Genomic DNA, 19,212 nt, shown 5'->3' with positions numbered 1-19,212 from the left:
AGCACTTACTTGTCTGTGCTGGAGAGTGAACTTAAGCTGGAAGGAACAGACAGGTTTTCTGTTCATTCAGAAAGTGAATGAGCAATTAAGCCACCTTTAAATCTTGTTTCAATCTTGACACATTTGGTCTGTTCATGAGCAGGGGTCAAATGTCAGTTTGTCTTTTTACTAATTATACCTTATCTGTTCGTTGGAAAATGGTATTTAGTTTCCTTGCTCTTATTACATTTAGTGCTTTTTGTCATGTGAGCTATCTGACAATGATTGTGAAACAAAGGTTGTAAAATATCAGTTTTGTTTCCCTCTACCACAACATTTAAACAGGCTCACACCACAGTAGTGTTTGAATGTTAGCAATTCCCTTATGTTGCCTCGTTTTCGCAGATCTACATACTGGGAGAAGGTAATGGTCGGCAACAGTACCAGGGTTGGAATGCCCTTTTGAGTTGTGCAAACCTACTAACTTGCATGTTTTAAGGTTTTGTACCAACTCTTCTCTAATATCTTTCCAAACTGAAAAAGGTTGGAAATGTACTCCTGGCAATGGCAGACCTCAAACTTCTTCCAAGGTTGGGAAAAAAATGGGTGGAGGGAAAGTGAACTTGCAAACACTCAGAGTTTCGCATGAGCAAACCTACACCTGCACATTTGCTCATGGTAAAATGCAGTTCACAAATCCTTTCTAGGATTACTATTTCTTGGCCTGCTTCTGTAAAGTCTTGTGAATTCACGAAAGCCCTGTATCTGCACTTAATCCAAGGACATCAGTGCACTTTTGAGACTTTATTTAATAACTAGCAGCCCGTCCCGACGTTGTCCGGGTAGGAATTGCTGCCGGCCAGTAGTATATTGTTTTGTAGGATTTCGTTTTGATAGCATTTCTTATCTGTGACAGGCCTGTGAAACGCTCCGATTCATAGTGCACTGCTGATGCACTTAAGAGTGCACATTCAGTAGTGTGTGGACTCGAGTTTCCCTACTTTATTTTTCCTTGCAATATTATATAGCGCAAACTCGACAACATGGCATGAGCACAATTTACATTACAGAAGAACACATTCATTTGTGGTAGGCACGGGGAGACAAAGCGATTTGCCTGGAATCACAGGATGTTGAGCTGATGCCGAGATTCGAACGTAGCTCCCCAGCTCTAAAGTTCGCAATTCTAGAACTTGTGGCGGGAGGTGTGTCTAAAAGTGTATGTCGGTGCTGGCCATCAATGAGAGAGACCTGTGCATTTTTCAAATGGGTGGTGAAAAAATATGAGTATGTTGCTGGAGATGTGGGCCGCCGTGCCACCAATGTACTTACCGGGGAGGGTAAACACCATTTATTCAGCAACTTTCTTTCCGCATACCATCACTCCGCATACTTTCATTACGAAAGTACCATGACTCCGCAATACCATTATAACGCATGGCATTACATTTTATATGCTTATACCACGCATACATTTACATCGAAATTCGTTGTAAATGTATGAATGGTAAAAGCATGTTTTTTTAAAAATGTTTGGATAAGGTAAGTATGGGTATAGGGGTATATGTTTTGGGGTACTGAGGTATATGTTTTGGGGTGTTTGGGTATTTTAAGGGTTCAGATATAGTTATGGGTTTTGGGGTACAGGGGTATTTTTAGGGTTCAGGGCTAGATTTGCGTTTTGGTGTGTAGGGGTATTTTTAGGGTTCAGGGGTAGGTTTGGGGTACAGGGGTATTTTAAGGGTTCAGGGCTAGGAATGGGTTTTGGGGTACCGGGGTATTTTTAGGGTTCCGGGGTAGGTTTGGGTTTTGAAGTACAGGGGTATTTATAGGGTTCAGGGCTAGGTTTGGGTTTTGGGGTACAGGGGTATTTTAGGGTTCAGGGGTAGGTTTGGGTTTTGGGGTACAGGGTTATTTTTAGGGTTCAGGGCTAGGTTTGGGTTTTGGGGTACAGGGGTATTTTAGGGTTTAGGGCTAGGTTTGGGTTTTGGGGTACAGGGGTATTTTAGGGTTCAGGGCTAGGTTTGGGTTTTGGGGTACCAGGTTATTTTTAGGGTTCAGGGGTAGGTTTGGGTTTTGAGGTACAGGGGTATTTATAGGGTTCAGGGCTAGGTTTGGGTTTTGGGGTACAGGGGTATTTTTAGGGTTTAGGGATAGGTTTGGGTTTTGGGGTACAGGGGTATTTTTGGGGTTCAGGGGTAGGTTTGGGTTAGGGGTATTTTAAGGGTTCAGGGCTAGGTTTGGGTTTTGGGGTACAGGGGTATTTTTAGGGTTCAGGGCTAGGTTTGGGTTATGGGGTACAGGGGTATTTTAGGGTTCAGGAGTAGGTTTGGGTTTAGGGGTACAGGGTTATTTTTAGGGTTCAGGGCTAGGTTTGGGTTTTGGGGTACAGGGGTATTTTTAGGGTTCAGGAATAGGTTTGGGTTTTGGGGTACAGTGGTATTTTTAGGGTTCAGGGCTAGGTTTGGCTTTTGGGGTACAGGGGTATTTTTAGGGTTCAGGAATAGGTTTGGGTTTTGGGGTACAGTGGTATTTTTAGGGTTCAGGGCTAGGTTTGGCTTTTGGGGTACAGGGGTATTTTTAGGGTTCAGGAATAGGTTTGGGTTTTGGGGTACAGTGGTATTTTTAGGGTTCAGGGCTAGGTTTGGGTTTTGGGGTACCAGGGTATTTTTAGGGTTCAGGGGTAGGTTTGGGTTTTGAGGTACAGGGGTATTTATAGGGTTCAGGGCTAGGTTTGGGTTTTGGGGTATAAGGGTATTTTTAGTGTTTAGAGATAGTTTTGGGTTTTGGGGTTCAGGGTATATTTATAGGGTTAAGATGGGTTAGTGTTTAAGCGTGTTGGGGTATTTTAAGGAGTAAGGGTGGGTTATGATTATGTGGTGCAGGGATATTTAATGGGAGCAGGGTGGGATTAGCACACGATAAAAGGCATGGCATGAAGGGGCGGAACGTACCACACGCCCCCAGCACACACCCACAGCACAACGCAGACACGCCCACACGGGACTACTTTGCTGGCACGGTTCTTTTACCTTTTAAATGTATATGGTGGACATCTACATAGCCTATGTCCTTCTGCTGCAACTGCCCTTTCCAACGCTGTATTGGGTGTTGTGATTGGTGCTGTACTTTTTGAGTTTACCCGCCTCAAAGGTTTAGGCTGTCTCTTTATATTATTAGTATGGATATGGATTGGGCACCTAATTAGGTCTGGTGTTAACCATGACCGTTTGTTATTATTAGAGTTCTGTCCGTCTCTCTCTCGGCTAGCTTCACTGTGAGTGACAGCATTCTGTTCTTTCACAAGGAGCACATCGACACAGTTGTTTTGTTCAGTACCAGGAACTACTGTGGCAATGTGTGCTTTTTGAGACCAAAACTATTTTGGCTTTTGCCAATGTTTGTTATAATGGTGAGGGCCCAGCAGCTCCTACACCAATAAGGTTTTACAAAAACAATGCCAGAACAAGTCACGCATTTACAAAAACAAAAGGCTGAGCAACAATCTCAGACCTATTGGCTTTACCAATGCTCGTTTATTTTTATGTTTCTCACAATCTTGATAAAACTGGTTACACTGATTTTCCATTATGAATACTTTTGGGAAATACTAGCGTACATCAACACATTTTACTAAATGATGCTGCAAAGAAATGGTACCTACATTTTACAGTAGTTTAGCGAAATGTTTTTGCATTTTTTTGGGAACATTTTATTTTGAAAACAAATAATCATCAATCTTGCTATCAAGCGTCTGCAAATATTTTCATCTAATCAGAGAGCATTCTGGGAGCATTGTACATAGCCTCATATTGCTAAACATTGAAAACGTCTGTACACATTTTTATACTGGAACCTGCCAGTAATGCAGTCTGAGCTTACAACATTTACTTGTAGCATTCACCCTAATAATAAAGGCTTTGCATTAAATAATCATAAAAATAAGTTTGAACAGCATTAACACATGGACACAAATATTACCTTAACTGCAGGCAATGCCTTTCCCTGATCCATAATGTGGGACTGTAAACTGGCAGACAAGGGTTTGTGCTGTAGGAGGTTGGTCCTACTTGTCTCAAGGACAAAATGCACATGAAAACGTGTTGACCTTGACCCCAAACAATATGTACCGGGTGTCAGGCTATAGGAATTCCACACCTCTGCCTCCTAGCATAAGGGGGCCACAGTAACAGGTGATGGACCCAAACTTCATTACATCTCTGATGGGGGTTGCCGACTTCCATAAGAGGGAGGATGGCTCTCTCTCGCCACAGTCCAGACCCCTCACATTCTCCAGGATGACACTAGGCCTCACTCCATCCGCTCTCTTTAAGACACATTGGTCTTGGCATGCAGGCACATAGCAAGTGTTATTGACTTCCTAGGTCATGGAGCCTCAACCGGCTGGGAAACTAACAGCCTTGGTCTCCAGTCCTGGTTGCAGCAGATAGAAGTTGTGGTGATCTTGTCTACACTGATGAACAGTTTGTAGGACTCAGGCTCCCACGTTTATAATGCATATCAAGACTCAGATGTGATGTAGTGCCTTGTTTTCTGACATGCTGTGTTGACTCCTTTGAAATGCCCTCGAAACCGTCCTGTCCTTTGCCAAAGTGACAGTCTGCTGATCAGCACGACAGATTCCAAATTTGATGGACCCTCAATGCTGCCAAAAAATTAACCGAGGTTCACACCTGGTTGCCCGCCTCCACTGAGATATGCCCCACAAAAGTTTAAAGGCCTAAGATTCCCCTCCATCATGATTCCATGGTCCACAGGCCTTACCTTTGCAGACCCACCATCCCACTTTACAATAAGCCCAGGCTCCACTGACCAGACCCTCTTACTGGAATCAAAAGACTTTTGATGTGCACAGGGGAAGTTGTGCTCCCCTTCCTCCAGCGTGTATGTTCCAAGTTCATCCCTCAGGAATGTCTGCAATCCACATCTCGAGGTCAGGGGTTTGCAGTCCTTGCCTCCAACTAGCCCTTCGAGGCATTGGGCTCCCAAAATAGAACTCACAGGCCTCAGTGTTATGTACCATGACTAAACAAGCACACACAAGTAGCACATGCTGCCTGGCGCTATACACAGTCATCATGTAGACCAAAGGTAAATAAAGTACTATTAACACTGTATTGTTTTAACAGGTTTCTGTCTACTATGTAAATGATTTATATTGGAAATGCTATGAACTTGACATTCAAATCGGGCTGCACATGAATTAATAGGCCACAACCCATCAAGAAAAAACCTTTGCTAACAAGCAATTTTAAACTCACGCAACTGTGCATCGAAAAATGGCCATAGAAGTGATACGGAGTGGCATGCAAATCAGAAACATATACCGACAAGTTCTCTGTGCGTCAGTGTCATGCAGATAATACTACAGCACTTAATGAAGCAGATCATTCCAGAGACTGTGTGCTTACACCGTGATTATATAGTCTGGTTTTTCCTTTGAGCGGTCAGTGAGGTCCTGTTTCCTTGGCTGTTATATAAAGAATTTAAGATGTTCTAGACAGCTGTGTTGAGAATACGATTTAAACAGAGCAAAAGCATAACGGTGTCCTCTAGAGAATAGGCCATGGCTAGAGTGAAACTTGGAATACACATTAAAATGTACGACACATTATTTTCAATTTGCCAGGTGCACGAACATGCTGAGCTTTTCCAGGTCAGCATAACTACCCTGTTGATTTTGGATGCAGAGTTCAAAGTCATCCTTGACACCATTTATAGCAATAGAGTTGGAAGCAAAGGAGGAGGAACAATGATCTGTTTTTTGTAGGAGCAACCCCATACAAGTTTCTTCCATTCATGCACAGCACCAACTCGCCTAGCTAGTAATTTAGGACACAAAATGGGCTACAGCACCTGAACATAAGCAATACGAGCACTTTATATCAATAACATCTAACTACGCAATGATCTCAAATGCCCACAAGTTCGTCAGGGTTCTAACAATAATTAAGAACAATGAAGATGCATGCAAGTTTCAATGTAAAGACTATAGGACAGAGAGCCCCAATGATCTCACCCAAACTAGCCAGTATCTTTCAGACAGCAACATTTTTAAATCTAGCCTTTGGGATGTATTTGTCTCACAAGAGTATTATTTTTCCAAAAATTCATACACAGTATATATCTATACTACTATAATAAAGTAAGAACTTTCAGGCTTTGAGGCGGGTAAACTCTGGAACCACAGCGCCAATCTACACACCCAATACACCGTTGAAATCGTCAGGGTGTGTAGATGGTTATAGGCTATATAAATGACAAAATAAAACGTTATTTACAATATTTATATTTTTTAAAAAGTAGTTCTCCCCCAATCCCCCCCCCCACTCTCCCCCAAAGTAGCGCTGGCCGCGACGTGCGTGCTCACGTCAGCACGGGGAGGAGAGGCGTCCGAGGAGCGGCGGACATGGCGCGGGGGAGGAGCGGCAGCAGACAGGCGGTAAGGAGCAGAGCAGCGGAGTGGAGAAATGAGGACCGGTGGCTGAGGCGCGAGGAGCGGTGAAATGAGGACGTGCGGCTCAGGTAATGCTCCGGGGACAGTGTCGGGAAAGGCGGGTGTCGGGAAACATCCGTTGCAACGAAAGTATTGCATCCTGCTTCCATCCAACGCGACTAGGACATCGCGGCAGGCTTCAGAACGCATGCTATTACGACGCATGCTATAACATCGCATGGACCTTTAAGTCGCTAGCGATTGCATAGCATCTACATTGGGTGGCTGTTTGGAGGCTGATTTGGATGGCGCTGTTGAAATAAATACCGGCAAATACCACGCTGAGGCACATGATTTGGATGGCGCTGTTGAAATAAATACCGGCAAATACCAGGCTGAGGCACATGATTTGGTTGGCGTTGTTGAAATAAATACCGGCAAATACCACGCTGAGACACATGAAGCTAAACATAAATACCCAGATGTTAAAATATGAGGCACTTGATCCAAACAGTACGATGTTGAAATAAATACCGGCTAATACCACGCTGAGGCACATGATTTGGATGGCGCTGTTGAAATAAATACCGGCAAATACCACGCTGAGGCACCTGAAGATAAGCATTACGAGCTAATACCCGCAAATACCACGCTGAGGCACCTGAAGATAAACACATGAAGGCACACGAAGATACATAAATAATTTATGATAGCGTAAAGAGATAAAAGAAACGTTTATGAAGGGGAAGGTCGTGAGTTTGAATCCCCAACTTGCAACAAATGCTGCAAATAATTTATGCAAAATGTACATTTTTGAGAATGTTGTATGCTGTCACCTGAAGATAAACATTACGAGCTTACATTAAATACCTCGCTGAGGCACATGAAGATACAAATGTGGGGGGAAAAAAAATACCACGCTGACTAACTTTTCTTAATTTATGATAGCGTAAAGAGATAAAAGAAACGTTTATGAAGGGGAAGGTCGTGAGTTTGAATCCCCAACTTGCAACAAATGCTGCAAATAATTTATGCAAAATGTACATTTTTGAGAATGTTGTATGCTGTATAATTTTTCTGTTATATGTACATGAAAAGCTGTTTCGTGATGTACATCGGTGGATGGACGGATGGATGAAGGGTGTATGGTTGGACGGGTGAAATGCTGGGAGGTTGAATGGACCATACTAACAAAGTAATAAAAGTAGAAGATTTGGGGTCGAGGGGGACAGGAGGGGGGGGGCAGGGGTAGAGGTGGGATCTTGCGGCAAACACAAGAAACCGCATGGTTTTGCCCTGCGACGTAACGTACTGCGGGGTGCTGTTAGGGCCAATGGGAAGCAATGCAATCGCGTTGCAAAGGGATGCAATGTCATTGGTCACTATGTAATGGAGGAAGCGATGTAATAGACGCAATCTTACAGCGTGCGATGTAGCTGACCCCGAGGTAGCGGCATACATCCGCGGGTGTCGGGCCAGGCAGGGGACGGGAAATTACTAAAACAATGATCGGGGTAGGTGGGGGACGGGGCGGGCGGGGGCACGGGCTGCTGGCGGGGCAACGGGCTGCTGGGCAATGTCGGGGCAGGCGGGGGTAGGGGGGAAGCCTAAATGCTCCCGGACAAGGTCGGGACGGGCTGCTAGTATATATATATATATCTTGCTCGAGTCCCTGCAAGTATCTCCATACTAATAATATAAAGGGACAGCCTAAACCTTTGAGGCGGGTAAACTCAAAAAGTACAGCACCAATCACAACACCCAATACAGCGTTGGAAAGGGCAGTTGCAGCAGAAGGACATAGGCTATGTAGACGCCCACCATATACATTTAAAAGGTAAAAGAACCGTGCCAGCAAAGTAGTCCCTTGTGGGCGTGTCTGCGTTGTGCTGTGGGCGTGTGCTGGGGGCGTGACAAACGCTGGGGGCGTGTGGTACGTTCCGCCCCTTCATGCCATGCCTTTTATCGTGTGCTAATCCCACCCTGCTCCCTTTAAATATCCCTGCACCACATAATCATAACCCACCCTTACTCCTTAAAATACCCCAACACGCTTAAACACTAACCCATCTTAACCCTATAAATATACCCTGAACCCCAAAACCCAAAACTATCTCTAAACAATAAAAATACCCTTATACCCCAAAACCCAAACCTAGCCCTGAACCCTATAAATACCCCTGTACCTCAAAACCCAAACCTACCCCTGAACCCTAAAAATACCCTGGTACCCCAAAACCCAAACCTAGCCCTGAACCCTAAAAATACCACTGTACCCCAAAACCCAAACCTATCCCTGAACCCTAAAAATACCCCTGTACCCCAAAAGCCAAACCTAGCCCTGAACCCTAAAAATACCACTGTACCCCAAAACCCAAACCTATTCCTGAACCCTAAAAATACCCCTGTACCCCAAAAGCCAAACCTAGCCCTGAACCATAAAAATACCACTGTACCCCAAAACCCAAACCTATTCCTGAACCCTAAAAATACCCCTGTACCCCAAAACCCAAACCTAGCCCTGAACCCTAAAAATAACCCTGTACCCCTAAACCCACTCCTGAACCCTAAAATACCCCTGTACCCCATAACCCAAACCTAGCCCTGAACCCTAAAAATACCCCTGTACCCCAAAACCCAAACCTAGCCCTGAACCCTTAAAATACCCCTAACCCAAAACCCAAACCTACCCCTGAACCCCAAAAATACCCCTGTACCCCAAAACCCAAACCTATCCCTAAACCCTAAAAATACCCCTGTACCCCAAAACCCAAACCTAGCCCTGAACCCTATAAATACCCCAGTACCTCAAAACCCAAACCTACCCCTGAACCCTAAAAATAACCTGGTACCCCAAAACCCAAACCTAGCCCTGAACCCTAAAAATACCACTGTACCCCAAAACCCAAACCTACCCCTGAACCCTAAAATACCCCTGTACCCCAAAACCCAAACCTAGCCCTGAACCCTAAAAATACCCCTGTACCCCAAAACCCAAACCTAGCCCTGAACCCTAAAAATAACCCTGTACCCCAAAACCCAAACCTACCCGTGAACCCTAAAATACCCCTGTACCCCAAAACCCAAACCTAGCCCTGAACCCTATAAATACCCCTGTACTTCAAAATCCAAACCTACCCCGGAACCCTAAAAATACCCCGGTACCCCAAAACCCAAACCTAGCCCTGAACCCTTAAAATACCCCTGTACCCCAAACCCCAAACCTACCCCTGAACCCTAAAAATACCCCTACACACCAAAACGCAAATCTAGCCCTGAACCCTAAAAATACCCCTGTACCCCAAAACTCATAACTATCCCTAAACCCTAAACCTACCCCTGTACCCCATAACCCAAAACTATATCTGAACCCTTAAAATACCCAAACACCCCAAAACATATACCTGAGTACCCCAAAACATATACCCCTATACCCATACTTACCTTATCCAAACATTTTTTTAAAAACATGCTTTTACCATTCATACATTTACAACGAATTTCGATGTAAATGTATGCGTGGTATAAGCATATAAAATGTAATGCCATATAATGGCATTGCGGAGTCATGGTACTTTCGTAATGAAAGTATGCGGAGTGATGGTATGCGGAAAGAAAGTTGCTGAATAAATGGTGTTTACCCTCCCCGGTAAGTACATTGGTGGCACGGCGGCCCACATCTCCAGCAACATACTCATATTTTTTCACCACCCATTTGAAAAATGCACAGGTCTCTCTCATTGATGGCCAGCACCGACATACACTTTTAGACACACCTCCCGCCACAAGTTCTAGAATTGCGAACTTTAGAGCTGGGGAGCTACGTTCGAATCTCGGCATCAGCTCAACATCCTGTGATTCCAGGCAAATCGCTTTGTCTCCCCGTGCCTACCACAAATGAATGTGTTCTTCTGTAATGTAAATTGTGCCCATGCCATGTTGTCGAGTTTGCGCTTTATAATATTGCAAGGAAAAATAAAGTAGGGAAACTCGAGTCCACACACTACTGAATGTGCACTCTTAAGTGCATCAGCAGTGCACTGTGAATCGGAGCGTTTCACAGGCCTGTCACAGATAAGAAATGCTATCAAAACGAAATCCTACAAAACAATATACTACTGGCCGGCAGCAATTCCTACCCAGACAACGTCGGGACGGGCTGCTAGTATATATATATATATATATATATATATATATATATATATATATATATTCAGAAGGACTTTCGCTAAGTGGGATTCAACAATTGGCCTGCTAAATTATAATTCACATGTCGGTGCTGCCCTTCACAATGTAAAGCTCACTGTACTCATCTGACCTTTCACTTTTAGGAAATGTATAAAATGTTGTCACACTGTTCACATCCACCTTAAAAAATGATTGTCTCTTCAGTGACAATGCCTATTTAAAGTGCATTTTATTTTTATGTTAACTTTAAATACCAAATATTTCTTTTCCCTGCACTTAGGTTACCCATTAGGAGGCTGATTTGTTTTCCGTTTTCTCTTTAAAGTCTGAGTAATAAAGTGTTTAAGTAACATTATAGCTACCTATGATTGGAGTGCTTAGTTAGAAGGTTTCATCTTGTTTTCTTCACTAACAGTAATAACAATAATGATAAAATCTGTAGTGGAACTGAAAAGTGTTTTATTTAAAAGCAACACATACTGTTATGAAGTTATCAACTTAAGTTGTTACTTGCATGCTGTACTTCCTTTATTGGGGGGGGGGTGATTTATAGTTTCCTCCAGTTCCTTCTCCATGGCAAAGGAATGTTGCCCATGCCATGGACTTGAAATGTAGAGAGAAGCGAAGGAGAGAGGAGCAGGGAAGCAGAATAACGGATGACAGGAACATGATGTAGGAAAGTAGTATCTGCTTCTTATGGTTACCCCCACTTTTTGCTGAGGTCACACTGTTTTTGGACTAGTCTGACTGGGATCCTCTATTCAGGACCCCAGTCTATCTGCTTTCTACCTTAAATTGCTAAGTATGTACTTTAGGCACACTCCAGATTGGGTACTGGCATACCCTTATCAGTCCCTAGTATATGGTACACCATGTACCCAGGGTATAGGTACCCCAGAGGCCTCCCTTGGACTGAAGCATGTATTTTGCCACCCATGAGAGGCCATTCAAATTGCCACGACAAGCCTTCTACAGCAGACTGTGTAAGTTGGTGCTTGCACCACTTACTTAAGATATAGGCTCACTATATCTATCTAAATCACTACACTTAAAAACCTATCAGTCACTCCTTTGGCAGGCCTTATCAATCCTGAAGTCAGGGTGCTGGGTTTTACGTGATAGGGTTCGCCCCTGCATGAGCAGAGCCTGTCTGCAGCCTTCAGAGACCATTCTCCAGGGTTGTCTGTGATGCAGCCAGACATATATGTTTAAGTACATTATAACCTTGCGGTAAATGTTAACTTTAAAACGGCTGCTTAGAAACATGTCGTGTTTGGTGTCAAACACCTTGGAATGATACCTACACAACCGTAACTGGTGTGGCAGGTATGATTCCATCCTTCCAAAGGGGCATATGTGGGTCACTAGTCTACCTGGTGCCAGCTTTTTTGAACTAGGCAGCACAAAATGAAAGCTGCCAACTACACACACGATTTTGCTCTCCTGCTGCTGAGCCAAGCTAGAGCAGAGGAAGGCATGACAATAGTCATCCTGTCACAGGGAGGTGTGAACCAGACAAGGTTTAGTGTATTAGGGCTGGGGGAGTGCACTCTGAGAGTGTCAGAAAGTCTGCACTGGGGGCACGTTTGGTGTCCCTGTGCATAGTCCCACTCAATCCATTTCTGGGAGCCATTGGCTCCTGCTCTGGCGCAAAACTGCACAAAGGACATGGGTGTAGTCAGCCCCCTCTCCTTCCCCTTCCCTACAAGGGTCCACAGAATCTTTCCAACCCCGTCCCAGGGGTATAAAGTGGGCTACCTAGCTACAGGACTTTAGATTTTACCTGGACAAGATTCTGCTAAGAAGAGCCAAATACTTTGACTGCCTGCACTACGCTGGACAACCGAAGAATCCCCCTTGGAGTAAAGTTACTCCCCTGCAAAAGCACCTAAACTCATCTGACCAGTTTGTATCTCCCGAGCTCCTGACGACTCCAAAGATTTCAGCAACACAGGAGGTGAGTTCCAGAAAGGTCCCTGAGGTACATCTGCCCTCTCTGCAATTCTGAGACCAGTATCCCTCATGGGGACTGTGCAACCTGAAGCCCTGTGCACCACATTTATTTGCAATTGCATATGCTTGTTGACGATTGGGCACTTCTCCACAAGAAGATAAAATATTTTTTATCATCTTGTACATATTGTAATTCTAAATTTAATTTTTCAAATTTTTATTGAATAAAAAATATTTTCATTTATATTCTTGTAATCTTTTCTTGCATACCTCTAATCCAAAAACAGTGTTTAACTTGATTATATTGTTTAGTCAGTATCGCTATGTTCAATATTTGTAGGTTATTATAGCACATGATCCATAATAAGACATTACCCTATATCGGGTATTTTGTTCTAAACAATATCTGTTTTGAATAGGGACTTTTCTCGTTGTCTAATTTTTTTTAATTAAGCATTTTATTGTGAGCATGTAGCAGCCACTTTGGATGGATGCATGTTTTCTGTTTTCCGTTTATTTTCTGGCATATACTCAAATTATTTTTAAAAACAAAGTTCAACCATCGCAACAGTTTGCCAAGGCTACAAACATTGGCGTTGCCAGTGTTTGATAATCATGCATTGGGTGGAAGACGCCTGCTTAAATTACGTGCTAGTCCAATGGATGAATACATCAATAAATGTGCCTGGTCAATTTCATGGTAAATCTATGGTATGCACCTTATTCAAAAAAATATTAGAACCGAGGACACAGGTATCGATCGAAACAGAAAGAAAAGTGGACCGTCGAATGACGGAAGAGAGCCTTGACCATGACAGCCTGCTAATCAGTATGACAGGTCGCTGTGCATATCTGGTGCCGGCTCAATGACTCTAAAAAAGTGTCCCTTCCCTCCCCCTCCCCCGAAAAAAGACCATAGTGTCTCCGAAAAATAGTGCAAAATCCTCGGTGTGGAATAGGTTCAAAAGACCCCAAAAAAATATTGGACACTGGCAAAGTCGTTGTCAAGTATGTTATCAAAGATTCATACAAGAATACAAGTGTATACTAAATGCAGAAACAGAATGAAGGTCAACAGGATACTAGATCAACCTCTTGGCGAACCAAGGAGTGTAATAAGAAAATCATGGTTAAAAAAAAACGTTATAACTCTTTATAAGATATATCAAACATTGAAAGCATCTATTTCAGAAGTTATATTTCCGGACATTTACAATATCCCTCGTTACAGTGTCGGGTCAGTGCCCCAAGAAAACCCTCCTTCGCCTAAATGCCCTTCCTGCTTTTCTAATGCTGCCATGGATGACATCATCTGCATTAAGGAATCCAAACGGAGACGGTCCTTTGTTTCACGCTCTCCGAAAAGGAATGTAACACTAAACTGCAAGGAGCATACTTTATACAGGACACACCATTTAGAGCGTTATATTCATGAGAAATGGTACAGGTCGCTGCTCGAACCAACTTCTCACTCGCATCGCGACTTATTCCAGACCACGTCTCGCCTTTCTCCAAGCAGGGAAGGGCCCCACCCAAGCAAAGCGTCCTGAATATCCTCTGAAATAATTAAAGAACGCGTGTGGGGAAAGGTATAGCATAAACAAGCGGTCTGATACGGTTTCAAGAAGTAGGCATATGTAGGGTAAAAATAAGAAAGAAGCAAATGTAGGGGTGGGTGTGTCTTTGTTGGTGAGAGTTGATGCACAGGAAGGGTGTAGTAGAATGGAGCATTGTCTGAATGAGCCTTACCAAGCCTCCCGAAGGGCAGCCGGTTCCTCTCTCCCAGCATCAGGTTGAATCTGGGATTGTCCCTCTTAAGCCTCCTCCACTGACCGGTGGAGAGGAGGATCTTGGACACCTCTGCATAGACGCTGCTGTTCTCGTCCCGCACTACAAATGTGTACATGGCTTAAGCTTCAGCTCGCTCGGGCCGCAGCCACAGCTCCAGGCTCAGAGGGGAGAGCTCTGCAGCAGCCGCACCACGGGAGCAGCAGAGGCGTGCGGACCCCGAGCCACAGCCATCAGCAGCTGTTCCATGGGCCCTGCGCTGCCACACCGGCTGCTATTCTCTGCTGGGGCACAGAGTGGCAGCTGCACCCGCTCTGTCATGCCAGGCCCCGCCTGCTTTACAACAGACTGCTGCAGCCCGGTGCAGTGACTGGAAAAAGGGCGGATGTATCCCCCCCAACACCACACCCCCGGCACCGCCCATAGGCAGCGACTCATGGCAACCATCTCCTAAAGACACACTAACACCCAATCTCTTCACGACTATGTTGTGCATAAACGCACATTTTAATAAAAACTATAGCCCTCCTATAAGTTTCTAGCATCCTACCTCCATGTTAGCTGCAGCCGTCCACTACAGTTTAAAACAAAAAAAAGTTCCAGCACTACTGGACTACTCTAATCAACCGATTGTCCGTTGCTTGTTAGTCTCTTTTTATTTTCGCTGCGCAAGCACAGAGTTTCTTCTTGGTTTCGATTTCGGTTTGTAAAGCAGAATAAACAAAACTATTTTGCATTCACGTATTGCCGCAAGGAAAGTAACACAAAGGAAGGACAAGTATAATAGAAGTCCGCGCCGCCCCGCCCCTTTTTCAGACCCAACCCCCTCCAACTTCTAAAATAGAACTAGAGTGCTAACGACGCTGTTTCAATGAGTCCGCACAGAGACCATGATGCTGGTAGTAAAAGAAGCAGACTCCAGCACTTTCTTAAACAGCTGCTGCAGTTGCTGGGGACGGGTTTTTATTTTGTTATTTGTATTACATAATACGACATTAACACTAAGAGATGAACTGTTACATTTAGGGGAAACTACATTTATTAACATTTAGATTTTGTCGCGGTTCAAGGTACGCTCGGTGGATGACCAAATCATCAGAAGCTAAGAATGGACCTCCACTCTCCCATAAGGTACAACCAGATCAGACTAAAATTGGATTACTAGCTAACTACCTGTGGGGGAGAGAGGAGACAGCTCAGGACCACCAGGAGGAGAAAACGTCAAGGCTAAACCGAAGAATTAGGGATCTTGGATACTTGGTCTAAGAGCTGCGGCCCTTGGGGAAGGCAAACAGAGAACAAGAAAAGATTTACAATAAAGGAATACACCACTACTGTATAACCAAAATCCCCCTGAATACTAAACAACCCCTCTGTTGTGTGCTCCACCAAACTCACCATAGATAGCGATGTACACAAGTCGTCAGGATTCTAAGGACGTGTAGAAGAAACTCAAAACATTGATGTCCAAGTAATTAGTTGCTGTAGGCATACGCCTGCCCCTCCAAGGCAACAACTTAAATGATTATACGTAATGTCTTTCCCATAGACACCGATTGCATAAAAGTCCAGGATATCACCAACACGGAGAGACCCTTATGTCCCAACAGTCTTTTATTTGTCAGCCGTGGAAGGGAAATGTACAGCATGAGAGGTAAATGGGGAAGAGATCTAGGAGAGCTGCTCCTGTCGCTATCCGTGGCACGAGCAAAGAAAAAATAGAAAATAGAGCGCCGTTGGCTCAATAATAAAAAGAGAAAAAAAAGGGACAAAGGAACACCGTAAATGATGGCGGCTAATTCCGTGATTGCGCCCTTTAAATACGTCTGAGAACAAACATAAGATTGCACCTCGGGACCTAGACGATCCCAGACTGATGTGGAGCGTGCACAGCTGTAAAAACAAACAATATTGTGAGCGGGTAACTTCCCCGTCCAAAAAGGGAATAAACAAACTAAGGAGGAAGCGCAGAACCGCACTGCAAGGTCCCAAATAAAAAAAACAAAGTTAAAAAACAAAGAGCTAACACGGCAGCACAATACCGTTACCAACAGAAAGGCATCCCGAAACACGATGCTGCAGCAGAAGTACCTGGATGAATGCCTCATCTGCTCCAGACATCGCCATAGCCATCCCGGACGGCTACATGATCATCCGTAAGGACCGTACCAAGCAAACAGGAGGAGGCATCGCCATCGTCCATAAGAACACCATCCGCGTCTCAACCAGCTCAGAAGACAACCTCGCTATCGCCGAACACCTCCACTTCCAGATCCACACCGACCCCAAGACCACTCTCAGAGGCACCCTCCTCTACAGACCCCCAGGACCCCGTACTCAATTCAGCGAAGACATCACTGACTTCATCACCCCACACGCCCTCCCCTCAGAAGAATACATTCTTCTGGGCGACCTCAATTTCCATCTGGAAAAGAGCAACGACAGGAACACTACCACCCTCCTGGACAATCTCACCAATCTCGGACTCAAACAACTTGTTAACACCCCCACCCACTATGCAGGACACACACTCGACCCTATCTTCACCTCCAGCAAGCATATCTCCTTCACTCACTCCACAACCCTCCACTGGACGGATCACAGTTGCATCCACTTCATTTACAATAAGGCCACGATCCACAACCACCCTCAGCCAACACTGCGAAGAAATTGGAACAAAACCACAATCGACCAAATCTCCACATCACTTCTTCAAAAACCCCCTGCCTATTCAACGAACCCTAACCAAGCCGCCACCAACTTCACACAACGGTTAACCCAAACCGCCGACAAACTAGCACCCCTGAAAAAACATCAAATCAAGCAAGGAAGCAAGAACGCCTCATGGTTTAATGACGACCTTAAGAAATCCAAGAAACTCTGCCGCTCCCTTGAAAAAAGACCCAAACACTATCACCCAAGCCGCCTTCAAAAACGCCACCCGCAAACACCACCAACTAATCCGGACAGCCAAGAAATCAGCACTCAAAGACCGGCTAGACAACAACGCCCACAACAGCAAGGAACTTTTCAACATCATCAAAGAATTCACCAACCCCACCGCCAGCTCCAATGACATCACCCCCTCTAAAGTCCTCTGCGACTCCCTCGCCTCTTTCTTCCATGACAAAATCGCCGACATTCAGAACAGCTTTGACAACCAACCCGTAATCCAGTCAACCCCTCTCACCTCCGAACCTGTACCCCCCCTGAATAACCTTCTCAACTGGAACCCAATCACCACAGAAGACACCATCTGCCTAATGAACTCCATCCACTCCGGATCCCCCACAGACCCTTGCCCCCATCACATCTTCAACAAAGCAGACTCCATCATCGCACCCCATCTCCGAGACGTCATCAACTGCTCCCTCAAATCTGGCACATTCCCAGAAAAATGGAAACACGCCGAACTCAGCGCCCCTCTGAAGAAACCCACTGCTGACCCCACCGAACTCAAAAATTACCGCCCCATCTCGCTCCTCCCCTTCCCTGACAAAGTCATTGAGAAAGCCGTCAACAATCAGCTCGCCGCCTTCCTCGAAACCAACAAATCACTCGACTCCTCACAGTCTGGCTTCCGAGCCAAACACAGTACCAAGACCGCCCTCATCGCAGCAACAGACGACATTCGAACACTACTGGACAACGGAGACACAGTCGCCCTCATCCTCCTCGACCTCTCCGCAGCCTTCGACACAGTCTGTCATAGTACCCTAATACAACGCCTCAGCAACATCGGAATTCAAGGAAAAGCATAGACAGGATCATCTCGTTCCTCGCTGGAAGAACTCAGAGAGTCCGGCTCCCCCCTTTCAAATCAGAGGCCACCGAAGTCATCTGCCGCGTACCACAGGGATCTTCTCTCAGCCCTACCCTCTTCAACGTCTACATGAGCCCCCTCGCAACCATCGCACGTCAGCACAACCTCAACATCATCCCCTACGCTGATGACACTCAACTGATCCTCTCACTCACCAAAGACCCAACCACCGCCAAAACCAACCTCTATGAAGGGATGAAAGAAGTAGCTGAGTGGATGAAGCACAGCCGTCTGAAACTGAACTCTGACAAAACGGAAGTCCCCATCTTAGGTGCATCCCCTTCCGCCTGGGACGCCTCTTGGTGGCCAACGGCCCTAGGAAAAGCTCCCATACCGACGGACCACGCACGGAACCTGGGCATCATCCTGGACTCCTCTCTTTCGATGACCAGACAAATCAACGCCGTCTCCTCGTCATGCTTCAACATCCTACGCATGCTCAAAAAAACATTTCGCTGGATCCCCACCGAAACAAGAAAAACGGTCACCAACGCATTGGTTACAAGCCGTCTGGACTACGGAAACACCCTTTACGCCGGCACCACCGCAATACTGCTGAAAAAACTCCAACGCATCCAAAACGCCTCAGCCAGACTCATACTAGACATCCCCCGCACAGACCACATCTCCGGCCACCTGAAAGACCTTCACTGGCTCCCCGTCAACAAAAGGATAACGTTCCGCCTCCTCACCCACGCACACGCCTCTACGAACTTGGACCTGATTGCCTCAACACGCGCCTTTCCTTCTACACTCCCACCCGCCAACTGCGTTCGTCCAACCAAGCCCTTGCTGCTGTGCCGCGCATCCACAAAGCCACCATGGGGGGAAGATCCTTCTCCTACTTAGCGGCCAAAACCTGGAACTCCCTTCCCATCCACCTCCGCATTACCCAAAACCACCTAGCCTTCAGAAAACAGCTTAAAACCTGGATATTCGATAGGTAAACCTCCCCCCTCCCTCAAGCGCCTTGAGACCCTCTGGGTATGTAGTGCGCTATATAAATTCTGACTAGACTTGAGGC

The 19,212-nt window shown here is 45.4% G+C and overlaps 1 protein-coding gene across 1 annotated transcript in view; it reads right to left on the bottom strand.

Moving 5' to 3' along the window:
• The window catches only part of TTL (tubulin tyrosine ligase), a 192,177-nt gene extending 177,166 nt beyond the window's left edge, over positions 1-15,011 (bottom strand). Inside the window, exon 1 of the mRNA XM_086927220.1 lies at positions 14,327-15,011. Coding sequence (XP_086783346.1) covers positions 14,327-14,483 — 157 coding nt within the window. The 5' untranslated portion in view covers positions 14,484-15,011. The remainder of the gene's footprint in view (positions 1-14,326) is intronic.
• Positions 15,012-19,212: the final 4,201 nt, after the last annotated feature.

Source organism: Lissotriton vulgaris, chromosome 6, assembly GCF_964263255.1.
Source record: "Lissotriton vulgaris chromosome 6, aLisVul1.2, whole genome shotgun sequence".
NCBI classification, from domain to species: domain Eukaryota; kingdom Metazoa; phylum Chordata; class Amphibia; order Caudata; family Salamandridae; genus Lissotriton; species Lissotriton vulgaris.
Note: the sequence above shows the minus strand (reverse complement) of the source record. Positions and strands in the feature narration are given on the sequence as shown.